Source organism: Lissotriton vulgaris, chromosome 6 (assembly GCF_964263255.1).
Source record: "Lissotriton vulgaris chromosome 6, aLisVul1.2, whole genome shotgun sequence".
In the NCBI taxonomy this organism is placed as follows: domain Eukaryota; kingdom Metazoa; phylum Chordata; class Amphibia; order Caudata; family Salamandridae; genus Lissotriton; species Lissotriton vulgaris.
In genome coordinates, this window is record NC_141694.1 from 1,202,379,965 (window position 1) to 1,202,407,378 (window position 27,414).

A 27,414-nucleotide genomic window follows, 5' to 3' on the forward strand; every position below is an offset into this window, starting at 1 on the left:
ACCAAAATTTGTTTAGTGTTTTTAACTCTCAGGAGGGATTCTGAAATAGCTGCACCCTCAGTTATAGGTTTCGTCGTTATGTTATACTTACAGTGTCATTAGCCAAGGTGCTCAATTCCTTACTGTGTTCAACCAGGGGGAGGAGGGGCAATTTCCACTACTCGGGAGTGGGAGGTCCAGCACAGACGGTTGCCCCAGTCAAGTATTCAAAACAAGGAGTGCTGTGCCGTTCGTCATAGGGGAGGGGAGGGGGGGGGGGGGGGGGACATAGAAGTCACACTGCGTCTGGGTGCCACTGGGTCTCACTGAGATCTACAGTTGGGCATCCATTTGTTGGATGCAATACCCTCACACACCCTTTCAGGTGTAATGCTTCATCATATGGGCTGCTCCTCGTTGGTTCGGCGGTGCAATACCAAATGGGCTCACCTCAAAGAGGGGCACTTTACTAATATATCTGTCCGGACTCGGCGGCATGGGTAGGTCGTAGATTATCACACACAGCAACCAAAATCCTTAAAACATATGGAAGCAAAAGCCTGATGTGCTGAACGCCGGGTACTGTTGATGCCTGGAAACTAGACATATTAGGTAGATCCAGCTCAACACAGGTATTTTGACACATCAAGCACCTTCTTTTTGTGACCCTTTTATAAACTTGACCGTTAAATACACACACTAACTGACACAAATAGGAAACATATTTCATGTGTTGGTTATCTTCCTTTTAATTGAGGCAGGAGACCCCCAGAATAAAATTGCATTCAGGTACTCCCAGCCTTATTTTAACTCCATCACGTCTACACACTTCTGACCCCACACCCGCACTTCACCAAACGGCTGTTGGATAAAAGATCTATGGTAAAGTGCCCCTCTTTGAGGTGAGCCCATTGGGTATTGCACCGCCGACCCAACGAGGAGCAGCCCATATGATGAAGCATGACACCTGAAAGGGTGTGTGAGGGTATTACATCCAACAAATGGATGCCCAACTGTAGATCTCAGTGAGACCCAGTGGCACCCAAACGCAGTGAGACTTCTACGTTTCCCCCCAATGAGGAACGGCACATCACTCCTTGTTTTGAATGCTCAATTCCTTACAACAGGTTTCTAGAGGTATGTTTTTGTGGCTTGGGAGTTTTTTGATGTATAGTAATGTATTACTATCACTCGTTTTTGTGTTGCTTGAAACTATTTCTATGAGTGTTCTGCCATAACAAACAGAAATGGGCATCTCCCCCAGTCTATTAGGTGTATGTTAGACGAGGTACTTGAGTTTATCAAAAGCACTTCTGTATAGAACTACGTGAATCTTTTCTTCTGGACTCCGGTCTAACATCTTCGTCCAGAGCAGATCTAAGACTTCATTCCCATACAGAGGAAATTGATATGCAGTGAATGCAGGTAAGGGCTAACCAAAGACTTACAGTTGAATTATTGATAAAATACTTAGCGATTATGGCATAACCTATCCTCTGGGATTTTCTAATGTTCTTTCTTGAGCAGTTTTAAGCTAGCTGTTGCACTAAAAGTTATACAGATGGAGGTACAGGTCATCTGCACTTTCAGCACAACTGTGGTATTAAAAAAAAGTTTCTCACAGATATATCTGGCTTCTATTTCTGAACTTCCCAAAGTTGTCTGGTAATAATGTTTGCGGCGTAATCAGTTGCCCATGCGATGAGTCGGAGACAGACTTGTACACAGATCAAATTCAACAGTTGAACTCTCATCTATTGTGGGTCTGTTGTCTACCACGGAAAAAGTCCTCCCTGCCTCTGCAGGCTAGTTCACAGCAGACAAAGTTCAGTGTCCCTTCAGTGAAGAGGCTCGAACAACTTTGCTTCCCTAGAACACGAGAACAAATAAAGAAGTTCCTCCTTAAGCTTAAAGTGGAGATAAACGGAGACACAGCAAGTTATTAGATTTATTTCGGCTCCATCAAGTATCTGGAGGGACAGTACTAGAAAGAGGCATTTACAAGATAGCATTACGGTCTTTAGGCAAACCTGTGACACTGAAACACGGAACAAGCTATGGCTCCCATCGCAAAGCAGCAAAGGGAGTATGCAAAGAAACAACGCCTAAGTATTTCTGTGAACAGTTCAAATGGGAGTTATTCAAGGACCTACAATGCGACTGCTAGTGGACCCAACTTTTGGTTCACACAAACAAGAGGGACCTCCAAGAGCGTCTAATAAAATATTAATTAAGTACGAAAAGCCTTACTAGAAGTCCTCAAGACCCCCCCCCCCCCCACGAAAACAAAAACCCGGTTAAATAACTGCCGCTTTTATATAGACTACCATGCCACTGCAACGATGATTCAATTTTAAAAAACGCACACAAATACACCGATGCAACTAAAAAGGAAAATGAGCGCTCACATCACATACCCTGGCATGTTGGTATTGAGTTGGGCCGTAAATTCCAACCTAATCCCGTCTACTCCCAAAAAAGTGTCTATGTGCCACAAAGTAATAATATATGTTGGTATTGTTGGAGGAGAAACGTTGTTAAACAAGATACTAATCCACATACTTTAGAGAAAAGTTGGGCATTCCAGGGTTTCCTCCAAATACTAGTTATTTGCTGTTTGATTAGTGTGTAATTTGCCAATGGTATGGCATCGGTGGCATGCGTTATGGCTAGCGGCAGATCTTAGATTTCTCCAGGGCATTAAAAGATAATGCACGGCAAATACTTAAGTATTCAGGGTCCCTGGTGGAACTTGTTTATTAAGGCAACACACTGTTGCTGAACGAACACAGGCAGCTGCCCCCGCCCCCACTAACAAAAGAACAACCTTTTTGTTGGTTTAAAGCTGTACAGCAGACTTTCGGGTCATCCATCAGGCTAATTTAATTATGTTGCTGGGATAAAAACTATTTATTGACCCAAAGATGGTCTATTATTCAAGTGCGTGCTAATGCTGCACAGCGAAAGTAGCGTGGCAACTAAAAAGGTCTGACCTTTTCAAAGCGTTAGTCAACACCTCAGAGTTTGGCTTTAAATTAAAAGGGCAATTATGGGTTTTATTTTACAGCCCTTGCTTTATCACAGCTGAGCCGAAGAATTTGAGCAAAAAAACCCAGCACATTTAACCCTTTCGATGCGGATGACGAGCTCGTCATCACCCACGGGTGTCGTGTGCTGATGACGAGCTGAGCTCGTCATGGTGCCACTAAAATGGCATTTTCCAGCACAGGGGGGGAAAATGACCAGCAGCCATGTGGTTAAAACAAACTGCCTTCTGGAAGTAGACTTCCGCCGCTGCTATTCGCAGTTGCACTCACTTAGGTGCTTTCTAGCCAATCCAAATGTAACCTGAAATTAAAGGGCCTTTGCTTACGCTTCCATGCTTACCACTGAATTTGAAAAAAACTTCCATGTAAAGCAAGCTATATGTGCCAATATTAGGTGGCAGCCCAGAAAATCTGCATGGATCCTACTCTTCTTAGCCTACATTGAACATCTGTGCCTTCAACTCAGTTCTTTTTAAAATATAAATGACAAAAAAATCGAAGACAAACGCTGCATCACCACCATTCGTCAAGGCCGCTGGAATTATGTTATTCTGAGGCATGGGTGTTTTCTGCGTGTTTGTGGATTTGCCACACAATCCATCATCATCTTGATAATTTGAAGATTTAAAAAAAAAAATGGTTTCTAGCTCAAACAGACCAAGTGTGACTAAAAAGGCTACCACTTGTATTGCAGCGAAGTGGCAAGCAACCTTTTAGTTGCCAAATGCATTTAAACTGATATTAGGTGAGACCTTTACCCATGCAGCAATAACACATTAAAAAAAATGGCAAGCCAGTGAAGTAATACGGTTTTAAAATGTGCCACATGCCTGTATAATCTGCTTTTTCGTGACACAATTTAGCTAGCCATGCTACAAAATTTGCCCCACACCATTGTATAGTTTCAGTTGCCCTGCATTTAGTGACTGCAGCGGGCTGTTTACCACTCTTAGTTTACAGGATACAAAAAGCTGAGGCTCAGACTTCCTCAAAAACAGAAGGCCCAAGTATGAAATTAATTATGTGCAATTAATGATTAGACTAAATGAACTGCCAAACGAAAAAGGTCAGTGGAGGCTGCACGCCCCCCCTTTTTTAAATACAGTTTACATGTCAACACAATGTTTGCAGTAGTAACTTTCATCCTTTCGAAGCAAGGTCTTTTGTACCGATTCAAACACAATCAATGGTCACCTGCACACACACAAAAAAATGAAACACACAAACACTAACCTTTTCTTTTGGTCACACACTGCACCAAGAAGGTTCAAAGCTCTTACAAGTAGAAGCTTGAACTTTATGACATTATTTCTTTTTCTCTTCTGTGACTTTTGGCTAATGACCAGTAGATGTCCATGGACAGTCTCTATAGTGACATCAACTGGAGTCTTCTCATCTTTAGTCCCCTGCTCGGGAATGCTTTGAGCATTAAAGTGCTGCCTATCTGGAGCTTGACATGATGTATGGAATGCATTAAAAATACTTTTGGTGCGCTTTAAAGCGGTCAGAGCAGCACACTCGTTGCTAGTTAGACTTTGGGATCTCCATTCAAATGGATTTAAAACGGCATTTTTAGGTTTCAAAATGTTCATCCGCAATGACAGCCCTGACTCCGTATTAAGTAGTTCGGCACCCTACTACACATGGTTTGGGAACTCCCAGGCATCGTTAGGAACTGCCTATACAGTAATTTAGTAGTTTGAATACATCTACATCCTTCATGTGCTAACCAAACTATGGTAAGTTTCGGGGCTGTACAACAACTCAAAATCTGCTGAGGGGGTCTACACAGCAGACAAAGTGATCAACACAAACTACCGAAACGATGGTAGATATTTTATGCCTTGAGAAAGTTTGCAAGCCAACTGGTCAAGAGCAAACACGTGTCAGCTAACATGATTGCCTGTAATTAACAATACTCCCACAACCACCCCCCCCCCCCAAAAAAGATTTTTCGGTTTCGAATTCTTGAAGAATATGTAAAAAAAAAAAAATGACTTACACAAGTGACATAAGTAATTACAATGCTGTTTAAAAATTGAATAATCCAGACCTACGGTGTTGTAGAAGGGCATTCAAGAGAAGGAGTTCTATGGGTTAAGGATTGAGTAACAGCGTGGAAAGCTAGTGTCTCCAAACCCACCACATCCAAGTCATTGGTAGTACAGGGTTTTTAAGGACCATGTACCAAAAGTGTACCGATTTACACTGTGTTCTCCCATAGAACCCAGACATTATGTTGGCGAGGGCAAACCCTGGCTGTGTGCAGCAGTGGTGGTGGTCCATTCCCCATTTCCATTCTAGGGGTGAATGGGTGAGGGGAGGGTGGAAGGTTATGTGGCCTTCCAGTGTTTGGCTAGCCGAGACCTAGCAAGGTGCTGCTGGCCCAAGTGTCCCCTCGCCCCTCCATAATCCCCAAGAGAAGTCGCCTTTGGTGTGGTCTACTGGGTGCCGTAATACTGTGGGCAGTTAGTAGTGCTGGACTCTTCTCAACTAAAGTGCGATGTCGGAGTGTTTCAAAACCATGCGTACCTAGTAGGGTTCCCAACTACCTAATACGGAGTCAGATGCGGTCACTGCGGACGGAACCTTGCGCATCATAAAAATACATTGTTTTAAATTTGTTTGAATGGAGATCCTGTATGGCATGTATGCTAACTAAGAAGAGTGCTGCTCTGACAGCTCCAAAAAAACACAAAAGTACATTCTGAATGCCAGGTCCAGCTCCAGAAGAGTGCCCCGATAGACAGCACCTTAATGCATACACTACTAAATTAGTATATTGCCAGTTCCTAGCCTTATTGTCAGCTATGGACTTTCAGAAAAGCTGGTGCTAGATAAGCTCAGTAAACCAAGACCAAACATGGCTATAGATTATCAGAAAGTACCCAACAGTCTCCATATCCGGTAACCAAAGCACTGCCCCAGAACACGACTAAAGGTTGGTATTCAAAAAGTTTTTCAGAAGAGAAACTACAGAATTTTTCAAGCATTTTTCGATATGACTATATTGCATATTCTGCCCCCCTGTAAACACTCAAACTACAAGTGCTTCTGTTCAGGGTTGTCCAATCTAGAAAGGTCTGCGCTCAGACGTTTCAAGGCAGCTGCTTAAAAAAATGTACACAAACATTTAAAAAGGAACTTTTTTTGCATAGTAAGTTGCTAAAAAATTGCTACCGAGGAAGCACTCCAGGACCAACGCCAGCCATTAACTAAATGTAGAGCAATGCATACTGCAACAGACTTAAAGGCACGAGCTGTTTACCTTGCATGATTAGTATGAACATCTTGGGGGGTGGGGGAGAGAATTATTAGGTATGCTGGAAAGCAAAGTACGCCTCCTCCGATCGATAAGGAAGGAAAAAGGACAAAATATTCATCATGCATGGCAAATAATTACACAGGTAAATAGTGGACACTGGTCACAAAAGACAACAGACAGTTCCACGAAAAACAAAAAGCCAGTTATCTTCAAAATTTAAACCAGACCATAAATTCATCTTTCTAGCAGATTTACTAGGGAAGAATGACAACTTGTCCAAACTGCTCTGTGCACAAAACATATCGGATTCATACTGGTCTAGAGCACAGAAGATGTCACGGGCACTGCTTCAAAATAAATATGCCATTGAATATTTCTTTACAAGGAGGGCAAAATATGATTAATGGGGCCTGCATGTTTGCTTGTGGCTTATCTATGCCATTTCCGTTTATCAGTCTGACCCCGTCAACCAATGTACACGGCAGCTCATAAATAAAAGGCAGGAGCCCTTCTTCACACTGCGTTGGCTCTCCCCGGAACGCAGCAGGATAGAAACGTCCCTTGGAAACAACGGCGTAACGTAACATAACGGGCACCCCTGCAGAATGGTCGCCCAAATATTCATTGGCCTTGGGTGGAACAGACCCCTCTGAAAGGTCTGCCCTCGCCGCACTGCAGGGGCCCAGGGTATGCCCCTGCCTGGATGCACACAATTCACGTGGCACAATTGTAAAGAGAGAAAGGAACCATGCGTGAATTAAAATAATTAGGGCTGCTACATTTCCCCGCGGCTCCTTACAGCTAGAATGTGCTTGCATTAGCTGCATTACTGCATAGATCATTGCTTCCATTTGTAATGTCGCAAGTCATAATAGTGTTCACTGCAACATCCCCTTCAATCTCCACGTGGAGCAGCAATGCTGTGGGCGTCGGTCCTTAAATTCAACCTGCTATTGTGCTACCCTTCAATAATAACTCCTAACTTTTCTTCCAAGTTAAAATCATTCAAAAAAAAGCCAAAAAAAGAAAAATGATCAGATCAGATCAGTGGAACTTCAATCAAAAAACACACTCGCCCGTCTTATACCAACTAATCATGATCCGCCCCACCCTACATGCCCGACTATTTTATTTCTATAGGTGGAACGTGGGTTTTTATATTTCCATACTATAGCCAAGAGTCCAAACTTAATAAAATGCTTAAAGGCAGGATACATCATAAAGAAATGTTAAAGACTAACAGGAATTGGCGGCTGCATGTATGAGAAATGCATGCAAACTTTTCATAAACAGGAGGGTAGCTTCTAACCCTGGGCGGAGAACTCAGCTAGAGGGCCTACTCCGCACTCCGTTGAGACAGCAGAGTACAGGCAAAATTCAGACTGTTGGAGTGGAGTTATCCGGCCCTCCACCCCCCTCCTCGCCGTGGTCTCCCTCTCCTAGTCAACCCTTACGTTGTACGTCTTGCGCGTACAAGACTTACAACGTTCGCATGGACAGAGAGAGAGAGAGACACAGAGAGAGAGAGAGACAGAGAGAGAGAGAGAGAGAGAGACACACAGAGAGAGACAGAGAGAGAGAGAGAGAGAGAGAGACAGAGACACAGAGACAGAGAGAGACAGAGACACAGAGAGAGAGAGACAGACACAGAGAGAGAGAGAGAGAGAGAGAGAGAGAGAGAGAGACAGAGAGACAGAGAGACAGAGAGAGACAGAGACAGAGAGAGAGAGAGAGAGAGAGAGACACAGAGACAGACAGAGACAGAGAGAGAGAGAGACAGACAGACAGACAGAGACAGAGAGAGAGAGAGACACAGAGAGAGACACAGAGAGAGAGACACAGAGAGAGAGACACAGAGAGAGAGACAGAGAGAGAGACAGAGAGAGAGACATGACGGCGAGGAGGAGGCATCCCAGAGACCCCACAACAGTTAAGTGTCTTTTTTTAAATCTAATTAAATTAGGGAGGGGGGAGCGATTTTTTTTCCAACTCCGTGGAACTTAGCATAGTAGCACTTCGCCAACTTTGGACACATCAACCTGAAAGTGAGTGCATTCAAATTTAGGTGTAGTGGGCTACTTTGAAAATTCTATCATTTATTCTTTTCTTTTTTAGGTATCTTGGTGTGTTTAAAGTAGATTTAGGTTACAGTAATACAAGGCAAATAGCACCTTTTCTTTGCATCATTTAACATTCATTTCCTGTGCTGTTCAATTCATCAAAACTAAAAAGGGTTTCGATACTTGTTCCAAGTACAGCTGGCAGTGATCTCTTAGGAGGCCACCAAGAATTACATCTGACACGAGTCCACTGCCATCAGGAAAGACACAGCCACACTGCATATGTACACCAGCCAAAACGTTAACAGGAATTATGAGCAGTGTTCATAAAAAAAGCGACAAACTGGTTTTGTATCACAATAACAAGCTCAAGATGACTATAAACTATTTTCTCGGTACAGCTGCTGACTGACCAAGTTAGTAAAAAATTGTATAATATCAGCCTTTTCTTCAAATAAATACAGATGAAAGCCTGGTGTTGCAATAGCTGAGGTTCAAACAAACAACTAAAGGAGATGAAATACTGGCGGCACATGTTCTAGTTCAACGCGCAAGGGAAGAGCAGTAAAATGTTCTCCAAAACCAAATGGTTTCTTACCATTAGGAGTAGTTTTGCAGCTTGAAGTTTGTAGGGGTCGGCTGTAAACTATGTTCCTCCAGCAGAGTACACAGACTGCAGAGTTCGGAAAAACTCCATCAACCGCCGCATGGAGTTTCTCATGCGCAGTTCGCCAACTTGAAGTAAGCGAACGTGAGCGAGTAAATAGAGCGCTAGACCGCCTCCCAGCATGAATGAATGAATGAATGATTAAAATTTATAATGCGCAAACAATAACCCGAAGGTATCAAGGCGCCTAACAGAAAGAGGTCAAAAAAGATTGTTGCTTTGCTACAGGTACGCTTGCGTAAAAAGGTGAGTTTTCAGGGCCCTTTTAAAAGCCTGAAGGGTAGGCAGTGATCTTATTTCCAGAGGAAGAGCATTCCACCAAGTAGGGGCCAAGGTGGAGAAGGCCTTGCCACCCCATTTCGCTCTCCTGAAACGAGGGGCCGTTAGCAGAAGTCTACCGGAGGACCGTAGATTTCTTGTGGGGAGATAGCGGAACAGGATGGAGCCTAGACCAGAGGGGCTGTTTCTGGCCAGAGCCTTGTATGACAGGCATAAGATCTTATAGTGGATCCGAGCCTCTACGGGGAGCCAGTGTAGCAGCTTTCTAGCTGCTGTGGCTGAGGAGCGCTTGGGGAGGTCCAGGACGAACCTGGCAGCGGCATTTTGAACGACCTGCAGGCGTTGTAGTAGGCCCTTTTTCAGTCCCGCATAAAGTGCATTGCAGTAGTCAATCCTAGAGCCTATCAGAGCAACTGCTAGTTGTTTCCTGGCCTGAAGGGAGAGGTAATTCCTAATCCTTCTCAGGATATGGAAAATGCCCCAGCAGGTGGAGATGGTACGACTAACCTGCTTGCTCATGTCCAGGGCGGGGTCAATCATGACCCCCAAATTCTTGGCAGAGGCAGTAGGGGTGGGACAGGCTCCCAGTGACTCTGGCCACCAGCTAGAAGACCATACTTCCTTTTTCCCTCCGAACACCATCACCTCTGTCTTCTCTCCATTTAGTTTAAGCGAGTTTGTTATCATCCAGTTGCCAACTGCCTCCATGCAAGATCTAAAATTGGAGGCAGTTGGAGCGCTAGCATGGGAGAGAGAGACCAGGATCTGGGTGTCGTCAGCGTAGGAAATTATCTCCATCCCGTAAGATCTGATCAGCCTGGCAAGTGGGGTCACGTAGATGTTAAAGAGGGTCGGACTTAAAGCCGACCCCTGAGGGACCCCACATTGCACAGGAAGGGACGGAGATAGATAGTCCCCCAGCTTCACTCTTTGTTCTCGGTGGATGAGAAAAGACGTGAGAAGATCCAGGGCTGCTCCATGCACCCCAATCTCCCTCAGCCGAGTTGTTAGTATAGAGGGGGAGAGGGTATCGAAAGCCGCTGTCATATCAAGAAGGATCAGGAGGGTGGTCTGGCCCTCATCAACCCGTGTGCGTATGTTGTCCAACACAATGGTGAGGGCAGACTCCGTGCTGTGATCCCTCCTGAAACAGTGTTGGGAGAGATCAAGTCAATCCGAGCTTTCGATAAAAGCGGCAAGATGGGAGTTGAGGTGCACCTCTAGCATCTTTGCTGGGGCAGGGAGAAGGGAGATTGGTCGGAAGTTTTTTTAGAACTGATGGGTCCAGGGTGGCCTTTTTTAGGAGAGGTTTTACCACCGCTCTTTTCCACTGCGTGGGAAAGACCCCATCTCTCATGGCTCTGTTCATGATGTCAACCAGAGGAGGCAGAAAGGTTTCTCTGCATTGTTTAAGGATCCTTAGGGGACATTCATCCAGAGGAGAGCCAGACTTGGTTTTGTTGAGTAGACAGTCAAGAATGTCCACAGAGAGAGGCGGAAAAGAGTCTAAGGTACTCACGCAGGTTGATACTGTCGGGGCGAGGTCAATAGGCCCTGGGGAGGGGGGCCCGTTCATGAGTGATTTTTGAAGTTCCAATGCTGAATGTATATCAGATATTTTGGTCTGAAAGAAAGAGGCAATGTTGTTGCAGAGCTCTTGGGACGCTATTACAGGATCAGGGGATTGAAGGGTTATGAGTGAGTCTACCACCTTAAAGAGCTCCTTAGAGGAGGACAAAGAGGTGGTCAGAGTGGTGAAGTATTCTGGTTTGGTTTTGATAACTTCGGCCTTGTATTTTCTGAGCAAGATCTTGTGAGCATCCTTATCTTTGAGGTTCCATCCTGTATGCCAGAGCTGCTCCTGTCTCCTGACCTCCTGTCTGAGAAGTCTCAGATGTTCCGAGAACCAAGGAGCAGAGGGCTTTTTTCTGGTACAGCGGCAGTATTGTAAGGGAGCTAGTTCGTCTAAAGCTTCTGTCATGGTACGGTCAAACTGCGTAGCAGCTGAGGCGGCACTTTCCTCCAGAGGAGGGCACCATTTGGATGCCCACTTGGAGAGGGAGCTATTCGAAATGGCCTTGTAGTTTCTGCGGGGTTCCTGTTTGCTCGGGATGTTAGGAGGCAAAGGTAAGGTAGGATATTGAAGTAGAAATGGAACTGCCATATGGTCAGACCAGGACAGAGGGATGGATTCCTCAATCGATAACCTTGCATCATTAGTGAAGATGCCGTCGAGTGTGTGACCCGCTTGGTGAGTGGAGCCCTTGACCAACTGGTCAAAGCCACATGCTGACATAGTGTCCAAAAATGAAATGGTATCTTTGTTATCGAGCTTTTCTAGATGAAAGTTAAAGTCACCTAGTATGGTGAAATCTTTTCGGCCAAAGAAAGGGTTCATGGACATGGAACAACTGTTGACCAAAATTCGAACGGGGGCCTGGTGGACGATATACCAGAATTCCATTTAGGGGAGTTCTGTGGCCACCTTTTATTAAAAAAGAGAGGGCCTGAAAGCTGTCTTTATGGTCCGTGATAGCGACCGTGTGACAGTGAAGATGGTCCCTGCACAGAATGGCGAGTCCTCCACCCACACGACCCGGTCTATCGTAGCGGGACAGGTAATAGCCCTCAGGTACTGCATCGATAAGATCCGGACCAGAGGACTCCTTGGCCCACGTTTCGGTAATGAAAACCATAGAGGGCTTTCTAAGGGAGACGAATTCTCTGAATATAATATTTTTGATGAGAGCGGGCATTCAAAAGGATACCCCTTTCGGTCTCAGGAGAATTGACCGAATTGGTCTTAAATGTTTTGGGTCGGAATCTAGGAGGAGAAGGGATGTGGCTATCCATATTGAGAGTCCTGCATCTACAGGTAAATGGACGAAGGAGGTCCTCAGGGGAGTAGGTGTGCGAGCATATGAGACTTGGGGGTTTAAGGGCGAGTAGCGTCTGAAGGGCATACTTCATATGAGGGGGATTGGAGGTAGCTTGGCCAGACGTCCAGCCCGTCCTCAGCGCGGACGGGCGCAGACGGGCTGGACTCTGGCGTGACTCCGGCGGGCATCCGGCGCGTCCGCAAACGCGTCTGCTACGCGGAGAAGCCTGTCCCCTTATGTAGGCAGCTAGAGCGCGTCAGGGCGGGCCTACCTCCAATATGGCCGCTGTTACACCCTCGCCTCCCAGGGACCAACTCTCAGCGTCAACACTCAGCTGAGAGTGGCCCAGGCGGTAGAGGGAGGTAGGAGGAGTTGAATAGTGATTCTGCCGCTTTTTAAAATCAAGCGCGAGTAAATACACTAGTCAAATTAAACAATTTTAAAATGCTTTTTCCTACGAGCGTAGATCTGCTAGCAATGCAGTTAAAAGATAGGGCGAGAGAACCTCCGGCTTCCGCCTCAGAGGGTGAAAAGAAATTTTCAGCGCGCGAGCAGCAAGCACTCTCAAAGTGGGTGGTCGTGACCAATCGCAACTGCTTACATGAAGAAAGCTGTTCGGGTAAAAATCTACTTGAGCAGCAGAAAGTAGTGCCCTCGAGCGCCGCATAGTGCAGTCCGTGCCTATATTACAGTGCAGGACAAGCTTGCCGAGCTAAAAATAAGTATGAGCAACACAACAGTACTGAGCTCCATGGCACGAGGAACTCTTGAGTTCTGTCCACCCCTAGACTACTCTGGATTCACATGCTGTGCATTATTGCACCATTTAGTGGTTGGGTTCGGAATTCTCCTTTGTATTAGAAGCCCTCTATTTTGGGGAGCATGGACTATTCCATCATTTGCTGCCTAGTCCAGCCTCTCCTCACACCATACGCCTTGCCCTTGAGCTTCCATGCGTGGTCTCCATCAAAAAATGTTTTTCCGCTCTCAGGATCTTTGTCCACTTCTGCTCCTTCACCTGGGAACGTTGGTGGGTTGCATGCTAACCCCCCCCCCCTTTTCTCACGTGTAGTGTGTGCGCGCTAGGTGCGATTTGAAATTGTATGTCAGCTGATGCAGGACAAATTTGGATTTGTGTAACCCACCTTGCCTGCGAAAGACACTAACAGTTGTTTTCCTTTCCAAATGATTTTGTCTTCAACATATTGTACATTATCGCTCTCCTGGTGTCTAACATATGTAGTGCTATTTCAGCTTGAGTTTTGGCCCCTGGAAGAAACTTGGTATTTTGATTGTTTGGTTTATGTGGAAATGTGAAAGGACTTTGATAGGAAGTGTGAATCGGTCTTCCTGCATTTGCATGTACGGGTCTAGGATAGTCAGCTTACCACTTGCTTACTCTTCAAAGAAATGTCATTGTGATACGGAAAGCAGTCTTTAGTGTGACAAATTTTGAAGCGCTTTTGTGAAGTGCATCGAATGGTTCTCATTAGTGATGTTAGTACTACATTAAAGTTCCATTTTGGTGCTAGCACTTCTTGGTGAGGCCAATCATTTATCTCCCTCCAGGAATCTTTTGATTATAGGGGTTTTAAAGAAAAGTCTTCCTAGGTGACCTCTTGTGTAGACCACAACTGCTGCTAAATGCACCTTTAATGACGCATATGTTAGTCTGCTGTCTAGTGGCAGTGTGAGGTATCGTAGGACTGTAGTGTACTTTGGATCTTCTTGTAGGTTTTCAATTCATGGCACCATTTTGAACATCTTTCCAATTTCACCGAGTAGCATTTCCTTTTTGTCGGTCTTCTTGCTTCTCTGAGAATCAAGAATGTCTTCTCTGGAAGATATAGATGTCCAAACCCTATGTCCTCAAGGGTCAAGCTGCTAAATTCTGAATCTTGGCTGTGGGTGTAGAACTCTCTCAGTTTGCATGGAGAGTAGGTCTTGTATAACCCTGGTACTTTCTGCATAATGTTCTGAGCTATCTAACATGTCTGAGAAACAGGCTTGATCGGCCACTGTGAGACGAAATTTATTAGCATCATTCATAAGTGTTAGCATTTGTTGATTACTGAGCATAACCTTGAGATAGGGGTAAAAGCATAAGCAAATCTCCCTGACCAGTCTATCGACAGTGTTTGTTATATACAAGGGAACCCCATACAGTAGAACCTGGGGTAGAATGATAATTTTATAGAACAGTGGTTCGGAGTAGGCCTTATGCGGTCCTTAAAGGAAACAAAGGGTATTAGCGAGTATTTAATAAGTCGCTAGGGAGCATTGGTAGTAGGAAAAGTTTAGAGTTTTTTATTTTTACTCTTTTCTCATAACAATATACAAAAATATATATACACTGTATTGCAGGTGCTCAGGTGAATAGTACGGTGCAGGACGTGACATAGGTGATCAAAGTGAACGAACTGTCACACACAAGGATAAAAACACACAACAATTATATACAATGGTACACAACCAATGCTCCCTAGCGACTTATTAAATACTCGCTAATACCCTTTGTTTCCTTTAAGGACCGCATAAGGCCTACTCCGAACCACCAGTCTATCGACAGAGCATCACTCAGAGTAGTGGTGTGGGCACTTGGACACAGAGGACCTGCACTATGCGTTGTCTGGTATTGCAAACCGGTCTATTTCAGGTGTTCGCCAATGCCTGAATATCTGTTTGAATATGGTTTTATTCAGTTACCACCTGTTTAAAGTAGGTGCCTATTTGCTCAGTTTGTCTGCTTATTCGGTGTCTTTCCTCTGATCGATGTATTGTTCTATTTAATGGTCTCTGGATGGCCCACCTCCAGCTCTTGTGCTAGTTTTGAAAGTATAAAGAATTGTGTACCTCTCTGGTTGCTGATATACAACAACAATGTTCTATGTCAGTTTATAATAGTCCTCACAGTTTTCGAAAAGGCTTTTAAAAAGGCTAGGAATACTGTTATTAGTTCCAGTACATGTATGTGTTATACCACTTCCTGTATTTTCCATAATCCTCAAATTTTGAGTCTCCGCATACAAGCTCCCCAAAACCCATATGCGTCATGATTACCATAGGAATTGGGGAAATAAAGGGACTTCCAGTTGCAATATTTGCTGTTCCAACATGCCATCTCCTCTTGTACTTTGAGTGACAATCAGTAAATCTTCCCAACTCCCAGTGGATTGTGGCTATTGAGCTTGTACCCATTCCTGAATAGGGTCGGATATGTAGCCTTGCATACAGTATGAGAGCTATGCATGAGGCCATATTCCCGAACAGTCCTCACTGGCAGAGACTGACCCTTCTGGTATTGGCAAGTTTCTTGCAATAATGATAGTATTCTATTTTCGCAAGAGTACGTCTTGCCTCAGAGTTGATTTTCACTGCTAAGAACGTATAGTTCCGGACAACCGCTTAACTGAATATTGCACAGCCTGGGGATCCAGGAAAAATTCACACTGCTAAACGGCTTCTATTGTTTTGGGCTGGAAGATGATTTTTCTTGGTTTATTAAAAACCCAGGATTGTAGAGTATTGAGATTACGGTGTTTATATGGTCTCTGCACTTGTGTTTAAGGATATGCATGTATCCCTTGGCTTCTTCGATGTGCTGCCAATTCTGCCAGGCAAATTTTATTCCAGAAGACAGCATTTTGAATTGATAGTGTACTCGGTCCATCCACAAATCGCAAGCTTTGTGTGCCAGCAATTCAGTGGGATGTTTAGATTTGCATCTTTTAGATCTTTTGTTGCCATATAGCCTCCTGGTTCTTGCTTCGGTATGACATCCAGCAGCACTGTCATTTTTAATGAACTTGTTTAATAAACGCAGGTATAGTTTAGGATGTAGGGATGCATCTTTCTTTGTTATTCGTAAATATGTGGAGTAGTTTCCCAGGTTGATCTAGTCTTTAGTCACTCTTTCCATTGCCTTCTTTTGTAACAATGTTTACTTCGTGTAGTAGTAGCCTTTTTTATCTCCTTTGTGTCAACCACTTTCTTTGGTCCTTTTACGGGTGGTTACTTGATCTGTTCTATGCAATATCCAAATAGTATCATATTGAATATCCATTAGTCCAAAGTTACCTTCTCCCACTCCTGAAAAAAGTCTTTTCTCCACCCCCACATATGACATGTGCACGCAAGGGGATGCTGTTGGATTAAGACATTTGCTAACTGGCGCAGCTGCCCTTTGTGGCTGCAATATTACTCTTGCTCGTCCCCGAAAGGGTTGAAGCAGTGGTGTTTGGTACTGCTGTTGCATTGATGTTTGCAGTTGGCATGCAACCCTAAACCCTCAGTGCAAGGTGGCACTTTTAAAACTTCCTCTACCTACAAGTCTCTGTAGGTTTCCTCTGAACTGGGGGGCTCGCAATGACTTGGCTGTATTATGGTCCTTTTTGAGTAGTTGTAGGTTCATCAACTGCACTGCCAAAGAGCTGCTAACCATTGAATAAGGTGTTAATCAGGTTATAGTTTGCACCTCGCTTTTGAAGCCAGACACCCTCAGCCAGGCAAGTCTTTTCAGGGTGGTTTCCGCTATAATCTACTGGCTGAGTAGAAGTAGGTGCTCTCACCCCAGAGGAGCTGATATACATACCTGTTGAGCAGGGCATTTGAACTGGCTATGCGACAATGGGTCACCAATCTACTTTTTACTTCATCTTTCTACTTTTGTTCCAAGGGTGGTCCAGATGCAGTAGAGACGTGTGCTCTCTTTCTCACTGTGGCAGCAATAATAAAGTTTGCAGGTACTGTTCATCTAATATAAGGGGGGTCCTTTAAAGAATGTTTATATTTCTTTTCAACCCTTAGTGTTACTGACTCGCATTTTGCATGCCCCTTGAAGGCCTCTCTTTCCTAGTCCATTATGCTAGAGAGCATGGGAAGATACCGACTCCAACTTTGGGATGGTAGTAGCGTCTCTAATAAAAAGCATGACTGAGCTTTCTCTTTCTCAAATTAAACATACTTATCTACAGCCCTCTTTAGTAGTTTGTTGTACATGGCGATGTCATCCTGAGGCAAAGGCCTAGACGGAGAAGTGTCTATCCCCCAGCTCCAGGGAATCAGTCTTGAGGTCCTGCCATGGAGTTTCGAGGTATTCCCACCCCTCTACATCCTGGAACATGCCCCGTGTCTCCAGGTTCTCATCTTCCTCGAAGGCAATATCTTGTCCTCTTCCTCCTAAGGTTCTAGGGTCATCGGGGCTCTAGTTCTGGGGAGTCCTCGGCCCTTTGTGTTAGTTCTGTTTAAGTTTTCTGTAGAATCCTGAACTGCGGGAGGCAAACTTTTTTCTTCTGAAGGATTGCGGCCATTTTGGCTTTGAGACACTTTTTTACGTTCTATTTCAACAGTGCGATCTTCGACTCAGAGCTTGGGTGTCTACTTTTTACATTGAGGCTTCTGTTAGTCTCCCTCAACCCTTTTTTCGCCCCTCTCTCTACCTCAGTCATCCTTCAATGCCATTACCACCATGAAAGCTCTTCTGCATGCAGTGTCCTTTGTATTGGACCAAAGGGGCTTTTTCAGCTTCTGCTTGCCATTGGTCTGCAAAATTTGAAACCGGTGCAGCTTTTTGTATTTTTGTGTCTGTGTAAGACTCGCCCAACCCCCATTGATTTTTTGTTTTGTGTTGCCTACGTATGCTTCTCCTGTTCTCAATGTACTTTTTTGATGTCTTTATTGAGCCCTCTTCTTCGGCGATATGGTTTTCTCGCTCAACAAACCCAGGTCTCAGCAACTGAGTCTCCTTCTGCCCCTGCATGGCGTAGTGTGCTTGCCTCAGTCTCTCACCTTTAAGATCTTCAGTTTGAAGTCTACACAGGCCTCACTTGTCATTTATGTGGTCTAACGGGAGGCAAGGATTGCACACCTGGTGGTTATCCATCTGTGAAAACTGGTGTCCCTTCGGACGAATTGAAATGGTGTGTTTCCATGTCACACAGAACAATGGGCTCCCTTCCTGGACATTCTCTAGTCTTCTCTTGATGTGAAGCCTTAATACCTTTAATCTGTTCTCTCCGGTTTACAGGTCTTCACCAACAAACTTTCAAATGATTCTTTCTTCCTTACGGTGATTGGAGAGCCTTCAGCAATGCTTCCAGACCCAATGGCAGCAAAAAAAAAAAAAAGAAGAATCTGAAGATGGCGACCACACGTGGAAGCTTATGGGGAGGGTATACGATGTTAAGAGGTGAGGCAGTGGAAACCCAGAAAAAAAAAAAAAAATAGAGGGACTGCTAATACAAAGGTGAATTCTGGACCCAAACATAAGATGGCAGAAAAATGCGCGGCATGTGAATCTAGAAAAGATTCACGCTGCAAAAGTAGAAAAACGTGTGCCCACTATATCACAAGGATTTAATAAAATGTGTTTTCTAAGTAACAATACAAATGACAAAAAAAACTCAATTACCGGCTCTTTCAATTTAAACAGTAATGGTTCAAGACGGGATACAAGGAAAGACCACATTAAAAAGTGGCTTGTTAGCTGTATCTACGGGGCTGCTCGAGTGCAGGCAGGAGGGCTCAGTGAGGTAATGCTCGCTATGACAAGTAAAGTTATCTCCACCCAGTCTGAATCCTCCCAAGACAGACAGCCTTCCAACCTATAGAAGTGGGTAATCATTACATTTTTAACAGTACCACCGGTTCTTTACAGTACTTCGAATTGGCACTCAATGGCAGTGTTTAAATTCTAGAAAGTGGTACATTCTAACAGCTCTTCACCTAGCAAACAAACCAGGAAAAGAAACACTAATCAGCTAAGGTAAGATGTAACAGAAAGAACACACCAATTTAGAGCGCTTTGGCTTGTACCTTCCAAAGGGTTTGGACACTTCACTAAACTAGTGCACAACAGTACTATGTGGCAGGATTGCCAAGAACCTCACTACAATAAAAACCCATATTAGGGTAAAGAAAAAATGCCACAACTCACAGTATGTAATCTACTCGGAGCAAGTGATCCAACAGCTGACATTCAATTGCCCTAGAGCAAGAAAATCAATTAATAAATAGAACAATAGCTAATGTAAGATTAAATATGATGCCCTTTGAGAAAGAGGTTTCAAATTGGAGTTAAATCCGTTAGAACAAGAGACCAATCATGTATCAACAGTATACCTCTAGCTGCGTCCAGGTAGACTTTAATCTGACTGGTTAGAGTCTAACAAGTCCGATAAAGTCTACCTGGACGCAGCTTCTCACTTTAAAAATTAATAAGTGTATTTTTTATAAGGGCACAGATTTTCTTCCATGAAAGACTGCCAACAGAATTAGAAAAATTGAGGTGCCATTGGCTAGATTGTTCAGCAAGACATTCTATGGTCTGAAAGAGGACTGGCCTTAATCTAAAAGTATGGATGGCTAGGCATTTACTGAAATTAAACAGATTTAAAATTAAAACATTCGGTAACCAACCTTTAAAGCAGCATCACCCACCTTCAGTAGTCCTAACAACCCCCAATTCTAGGACAGTAACCTTTGAATCTTCTATTCCAGTCACCTAGAATTCACTCAAATGAGTAACAATGAACTCTCCCTTCAGAACAGCCAACTGGGCCTCACACCCACCTCAACATACTGTCATCTCTTTCCATCTGTAAGCGGAATCTACAAATGACTGACTGAGAAGCTCAATCTAGTGCAGACTAGTACCTAAATTTTAATCCAAGATGTTTTGAAGAGTAGCAGCAGACTGGTGACAGGAAAATCCCTGTAACGTAATACCAAAGAACATTAAACTAATGTGACCTTTGCTTCACCCTCAGATCTATCCTAAAAAGAGAAATTGCATCAGTTATGCCCCGTATAGCTACTCCAATAAGTAAGTCTACTCCATATCTCCAGAACATGTTTCAACGCCTTAGATGAGTGGTTCCTCAAATTCAGGGACCAAAAGTATAAAAATCACTCCCTGTCAAATAACCTAAAAGTCAGAACGTTCCCCTAGTACAACCATTTCCTCAGTTGGAAACCATCTCAGTTATTTAGTCACTTAATGACCTTTAGAATAAAATATTACAATTGCTACAGTGCTTCAACTCTTTAAACGAGTTTCTAGCCAACAAATCCTACAATGCATGTTACCGGAGACTTTACAATAAATATTCATCAAAACTATAACCCTACATCAAAGGAGAACTACTGAAGATGCTGAAGCGTGCCCAGTGGTGTGGCAGTGATCACTATGCTACTCTTTTGATTCGGATCAAGAGATAGTGAGTCAAGGCAGTGCTATTCTTTTAGTGCAGGTACGTCCACATCTTGGTTAGAGTGTTCAAACGCATTCCCTCCCGCATCCAGGCAGAGGTGCACAGATCTGCATCAAGTGAGCACACCTGCAATGTCCCAAACGCATACCATCCAGATGCTTAAAAACACACTAGTTCAAATTGAGGCAGTGTGAAAACATGTATTTGAAACATAATAAATTGGTCTTTGGTACCACCACAGAAAGGACTGACAAATTTCCAAAGGCACGCCAACATGGAAACAGGGCTACAGCCAATAACAGCCGCTCTGACCAGACGACACTGAGCATCATTACCCAGAGTCCCAAAATAAACGATATGTACCATCCACTGGTTAAACCAACTGCTGCTGGACTGGCACCCCTCTACCACCTCCCTTTAAATAACATGCTCATAAAATGATAGCCAAATATGTTATTATTGAATATAGTAACAACTATTAAAACTCTGAAACACCAGATGCACACAGTTCTGTGTTAAGTTAATATTGTTTGCAGTGTGTTAAAATGCATTGTGTTGATTTAACATCCTAGATATGTGGCTTCATTCAAGTAAAACAATGGCAATCAGTTTTAATGCACCGAATTAAGTACCACTGGACAGGCCAAAAAAAGTAGCTAACCGAACATCCATTAACCTTGCTGTTTAAATATGAACTCTCTTGCTGAACAATTATAAATCTGCCAAGTAGAACGCTAATTTAGGAGTACAACACTTACAGAGCTAGCAATAAATTATTGCAGGCCATTCTCCAGTCTTCTGAAGAACTTAAGAAAGCTTTACCCATTTCCATTAACGTGGTTAGCGACCTATAAAGAAACAAGCGATGTTAAACCCCTGAGCCCATTCATTTCCAATGTCTCCTCCACAAAACCTCTCACCTGAAGTGCCAGTGGTATTTTAAACTTCATTTATGCATCATCCCACTAACCCTACCACATAATTCCATTTTTTACATAGTGCCCCTAACTTTTTAATCAACCTCCAGTTTGCTCAGTGAAATAAGTTTTCCTCCAGTAGCATATTTCAATTCATGCATCTATGCATATTTCTACAGGCTCATTTGTATACCAATAACTGCACAAAGTGCACAGTTATCATACTACCTGTAGCTTTTTTAGTCTGGTGGTCCTTAATAGTTTGTTCCATTTACAAGCACCTTTCACACTGAATGGGACGACTTCCTTAGCTCCATATTTCTCAGAATTATGATCTCATTTAGGTACCAGTAACGCATTCTATTGTGCGTTAAGGAAATTCCATCAAAACTATTTTAATTAAAAGTTACTACTTAGGATAAATATCAATATAAAATGCATAGGTATTTAGTTGGTGCCCTCCTACAAGTACGATGCTCAAAGGGTAAAGCAGGTAGCTACAAAGCGTAACAGGAAGTGTGTGTTGAAAATATCTGACGTATTTTACAAGTAAATCGAACTTTCCATCAAAATAGGAATGGCAATATGTCAGCTGCACTGCTGCTAGGTTACACAGACCTCAATGTTTGGCCGTTTTAGAAACACTGATCGTTAATTACGTCACTTGCAATTTTAATTTACATAGTATGCTTTTAACAGAAACTAGGAAACACACTGAGAAGGAGGCCAAGTTTAAATAGTTATTTCTACAGCATGTTTGTATGAAACATTCCCACCCAACAATTTTGGTGCACTGTCTTATGCACGAGTAAGCAGCCTAACTCTAAAAAAGTCTTGGCCCTGGGTAAATGAATGGAAGCCATGGTTTAGGCAGAGCGAACATCAGAGTCAGAAAGGGCCACATTTCTTATGAGAAATTTCCTAGCAAGTGAAGGAAAAGACAGCTCTCCTTATTGTAGTACAGCCGTCCATCTGCCTCACTTTCAGGACCATCAGCCCTCTTCTGCCTCAGGTACACATCTTTTGTCAAGCAGGATAGATTTGGTAATAGCGAAAGCGAGAACAGATGGGGCCCAAGTGCCAAATGACTTGCCAAAGACCTTTTTTTAAACTCAACACTCTGTTTTAGGCGAGGTGGTTAACTAAGCTCTTTGATTATGGTGTGCAGAACTCAACCATACCAGATTCATGGCCTGGTGCAATAATCCATCCAATCCACAAAGGGGGCTCTCGATCAGACCCCAGTAACTAACTACAGACTGATCGCACTACTCGACAACTAGGCTAAGAACTATGCCAGCCTTCTCTTTCGGGACTTGAAACAGTGGATGGAGCTTAACGTGCGTGTTTTTAAAAAGTTCAACAGGATTCACAGCGAAGTCTGGTACACTAACTAATCTGCTAGCTTTATCAATTCTGATGGACAAGGCAAATTCCTTGAACTTACTGCTACATTGCTGCTTTGTGGACTTCAAGGCTGCATTTGATAGTGTAGAGGCGGCAGACCCGGAAACTGAGATCGGTCCTGGACCAGGGTTCAATTCCCCGCCTCGGCGGGTCTTGAGCTAAATATTCCACAGACTCGATAATTCTCGCTCCGGTGCCTTCTCGACTCACGGGTTCACACTCTGCGACTCTGGGCAATAGCTTGCTTAATCTCCACAACGGCCCCTCGCGGCGGGGCGTGCCTGACTTTCACCTTGTGGATACTCGCTGGGGCTATCACACAGGGGAATATCAGGACAGGTTCCCTAAGCAAGCGCCGGGACACCCACTGCGGGTAGCTGTGCGCTATATAAGCTCAACTACATAGTTGATCACATGATATTAGGGTATCATGGGAAATGTAGTATATTCATGTTCAAACAAGGGCACTTTAGGCCAAACTAAAAAGGTGGGGAATCCCCTCAAACCTCTTGGACCCAAAAATCCACCTGGATCAGAGTGAAGCTAGGGGGTGGCTCTATTTTGTCCAGGAAAATTCCAACATAATTGGGCGGTTAACAGGAATGTGTGCTGTATATTCTATTTGATGCTAAAAGACACAAGCCTAAACACTCATGGGCAATACATTTCAAATCTAAACAGAACACCCACAATATTTACATTTGAATTTTAACGTATGAGACTTTACTTCCACATCCAACAATTGGAATATACTTACATCTGGATATTCTTTAACAGGCACATAAAGTTTCTCTTGTAACTGAACAATAGGTCCCACACCGTCTGGCAATTCTGCACTTCGCTTCTCTGTACTGCCGTTTAATGTGTCGTTGTACATATCTTTCCGTACTCTGCTAATTTCTGTTGGAAATGGAAAAATAGCCTGTTTTAATAATACTGCACTTACGTGGTGGCATTTATAGCACTGTTTGTTAAGCAGACGTTCTAGTTTTGCAAATTAAACGAGTAGAATACAGATATTAGCCTACAAAGATGCAGCAATAAAACAATAAAAACAGCGCAGGCAGCAGCACAGGCGCACCCCCCAGCGCGCCAAAGGCAAGCCTGCCTGTGCCAGTCCGGGCCAGCCAGGGGTCAGTCACTATACCCACTCTACTACATCCCAGATGAATTTAAACATATTCATTGAGTGAACTACCAGTTACCCTCTCCCACTGTGGCAAAATTACAGAATTTGGGTCTGCTAAACCACAACACCCCAGCCACTGAAGTGACCAAATCAACTGAGCTACTCGTTATAGGCCCAATCAAGAACTTTACTCCCCTCCATCCTAAAACCAGCCAACTTCGGGTCACTTATCTTAAACACCAAATCTATGATCAAACACCAGATTGAAATCTTCCAGCTACTTGACCATGAATCCCAATCCCGAACATTCTATTCTTAATGGGAACTTGGTTAAAAGATGAATCCTCTCTGGATATCTTAGCTGCCCTCCCCGAAGGCTACTACTTACTCTAAAATATTAGACCCCCCCCCCAGCAAAATAAGGGGTGGAGTAGCAGCCATTATTAAAAAAAACTCCAGTTTAACAGTCTTGCGTCATTCTGCTATCACTAAGGTCGACTGCATTTTGATTAAGCTAGACTCTTTAATCTACCCACTCACGTGTGCCTTGGTGCAAAGAGCAGCCCCCCCCCCCCCCCCTCCCGACCATAAGCAGCACTTTCTGCAACTCCTCGCAGAATCCAAGTCCACCCTAATCATGGACCATTCCAATTTTCTTTATTTAGGCGACCTCAACTACTTAGCAAATGAGGAAATCAGCAGGCAATAATCCCTATAGAGTTCACTGACCTGCTAAGCAGTCTAAACCTTGAACAGGTGTACATGACTACCCACAAAGGTCATACATATGCCCATGTATCGTCCACTAACCTAATTGGCACATATCAGTCACTCCATGCATATGGTACGACTAACACTTAATTAAATTCACAGAAACTGGCCTGACCCCCTTAAAAACATCTCCTCGCCATGGAATCCTTTCGAGGAACTGGTCCCAAGTAGATTTTAACTACTGTTGTGGATCACAACCGTCACCACACCTAACTCATATGATTTTAAAGATCGACACAAGGAAGAAATTACCAAAGGGTTAACATCAGCCAGCAACATACATGTTCCCCTCAAGAGATACAAACAGTCCAGGCCAGGCCCAAGCCGACAATATTGAATAGGTCATATCTCAGTTTTAGAGGATATGTGAGAAGCAGACACCCCCCAGGGACTGGTCCTCCTTGACTTGTCAAGGCCTTCGACACGGTCAACCATGACCTCCTGAGAGAGAGAGGAGGGGGGGTGAGAGAGAGAGGAGGGGGGGGGGTGAGAGAGAGAGGAGGGGGGGTGAGAGAGAGAGGAGGGGGGGTGAGAGAGAGAGGAGGGGGGGTGAGAGAGAGAGGAGGGGGGTGAGAGAGAGAGGAGGGGGGGTGAGAGAGAGAGAGGGGGGGTGAGAGAGAGAGGGGGGGTGAGAGAGAGAGAGGGGGGTGAGAGAGAGAGGGGGGTGAGAGAGAGGGGGGGGGTGAGAGAGAGAGGGGGGGGTGAGAGAGAGAGGGGGGGTGAGAGAGAGAGGGGGGGGTGAGAGAGAGAGGGGGGGTGAGAGAGAGAGGGGGGTGAGAGAGAGGGGGGTGAGAGAGAGAGGGGGGGTGCGAGAGAGAGGGGGGGTGCGAGAGAGAGGGGGGTGAGAGAGAGAGGGGGGGTGAGAGAGAGAGGGGGGGTGAGAGAGAGAGGGGGGGTGAGAGAGAGGGGGGGTGAGAGAGAGGGGGGAGAGGGGGGGTGCGAGCGAGAGGGGGGGTGAGAGAGAGAGGGGGGGGTGAGAGAGAGGGGGGGGTGAGAGAGAGGGGGGGTGAGAGAGAGAGGGGGGTGAGAGAGAGAGGGGGGTGAGAGAGAGAGGGGGGTGAGAGAGAGGGGGGGTGAGAGAGAGGGGGGGTGAGAGAGAGAGGGGGTGAGAGAGAGAGGGGGGGTGAGAGAGGGGGGGTGAGAGAGGGGGGTGAGAGAGAGGGGATGAGAGAGGGGGGGTGAGAGAGGGGGGGTGAGAGAGAGGGGGGGTGAGAGAGAGGGGGGGTGAGAGAGAGGGGGGGTGAGAGAGAGGGGGGGTGAGAGAGAGGGGGGGTGAGAGAGAGGGGGGTGAGAGAGGGGGGGTGAGAGAGGGGGGGTGAGAGAGAGGGGGGCGAGAGAGAGGGGGGCGAGAGAGGGGGGCGAGAGAGGGGGGCGAGAGAGGGGGGGGCGAGAGAGAGAGGGGGGGCGAGAGAGAGGGGGGGCGAGAGAGAGGGGGGGTGAGAGAGAGGGGGGGTGAGAGAGAGGGGGGGTGAGAGAGAGGGGGGGTGAGAGAGAGAGGGGGGGTGAGAGAGAGGGGGGGTGAGAGAGAGGGGGTGAGAGAGAGGGGGGTGAGAGAGAGGGGGGTGAGAGAGAGGGGGGTGAGAGAGAGGGGGGTGAGAGAGAGGGGGGTGAGAGAGAGGGGGGTGAGAGAGGGGGGTGAGAGAGGGGGGTGAGAGAAGGGGGGTGAGAGAGAGGGGGGTGAGAGAGAGGGGGGTGAGAGAGAGGGGGGTGAGAGAGAGGGGGGTGAGAGAGAGGGGGCGAGAGAGAGGGGGGCGAGAGAGAGGGGGGCGAGAGAGAGGGGGGTGAGAGAGAGGGGGGTGAGAGAGAGGGGGGTGAGAGAGAGGGGGGTGAGAGAGGGGGGGTGAGAGAGGGGGGGTGAGAGAAGGGGGGTGAGAGAGGGGGGGTGAGAGAGAGGGGGTGAGAGAGAGGGGGTGAGAGAGAGGGGGGGTGAGAGAGAGGGGGGGTGAGAGAGAGGGGGGGTGAGAGAGAGGGGGGGTGAGAGAGAGGGGGGTGAGAGAGAGGGGGGTGAGAGAGAGGGGGGTGAGAGAGAGGGGGAGTAAGCATGCACTGGAGTCCTCAGACTAGAATCTATGAAAACCCAATTAGGAGCAGTAACATCCACCTGCTTCCTACAGGTGCACAAAATTTTAACTATTGGCAAATTTCTTTCCTTCGCAGTCCTGTTTTAGGTTATCATCGCCTTAGTCATCTGAAGGATAGACTATGCAAATTCTCTTCCATGGCCTTCCAAATGGCCTTAATTGTAGACTCCAAATGGCTTAAAGACAGGCTTATCTTTTAACAGCCTTGACATTGCCACGTCACCCTGTGAGGAGAAAGGTACACTGGCTACCAGTGGAACAACCCATCTTCTAGATTCTGTATCTTATTTCTAAATCCCTTTGCAGCAAAAGCTCAACTTTTATATTATCTAGAATTAAAAAAACGTGTGTGTGTGTGTATATCCCCCCAAACATAGCCTAAGGTCCACCCACTTGAAAACTCCCCCATTCAAATAGAAAATACAGGGGTGTCCCGGATTTTGCGTTCTTGCCCCTGCGTCTGGAAAGTCTTCACCTTGAGATAAGGTCCACCCTCAGGTACAGGAGATTCAGGCAACTCCTGAAGATTTGGCTCTTTAACCAAGTGTATAATTAATTTTCCATGAACAGTGTGTTTGCCTCTGTTGCCTAGCACCAAGAAACCAATCTGATGTACGAGCGCTTTACAAAAACCAATAAGAGAACTGCATATTTGCATTAGGCTGCTTTTTTTTAACTAACGGATATTCCAGTGAACAGTAGGTGTCATGCAAGATCCCAAGG

General features: G+C 45.2%; 1 protein-coding gene across 11 annotated transcripts in view; it reads right to left on the bottom strand.

Moving 5' to 3' along the window:
* QKI (QKI, KH domain containing RNA binding) overlaps positions 1-27,414 on the bottom strand; it is a 276,830-nt gene that overhangs the window by 187,313 nt on the left and 62,103 nt on the right. For all 11 annotated transcript variants that reach the window (XR_015296650.1, XR_015296651.1, XM_086927298.1 and 8 more), the window contains exon 3: positions 23,468-23,610. Coding sequence is in view for 9 of the 11 variants with exons in the window: in XM_086927298.1 (XP_086783424.1) it covers positions 23,468-23,610 (143 nt within the window). In the remaining 2 variants the exon portion in view is untranslated. The remainder of the gene's footprint in view (positions 1-23,467; positions 23,611-27,414) is intronic.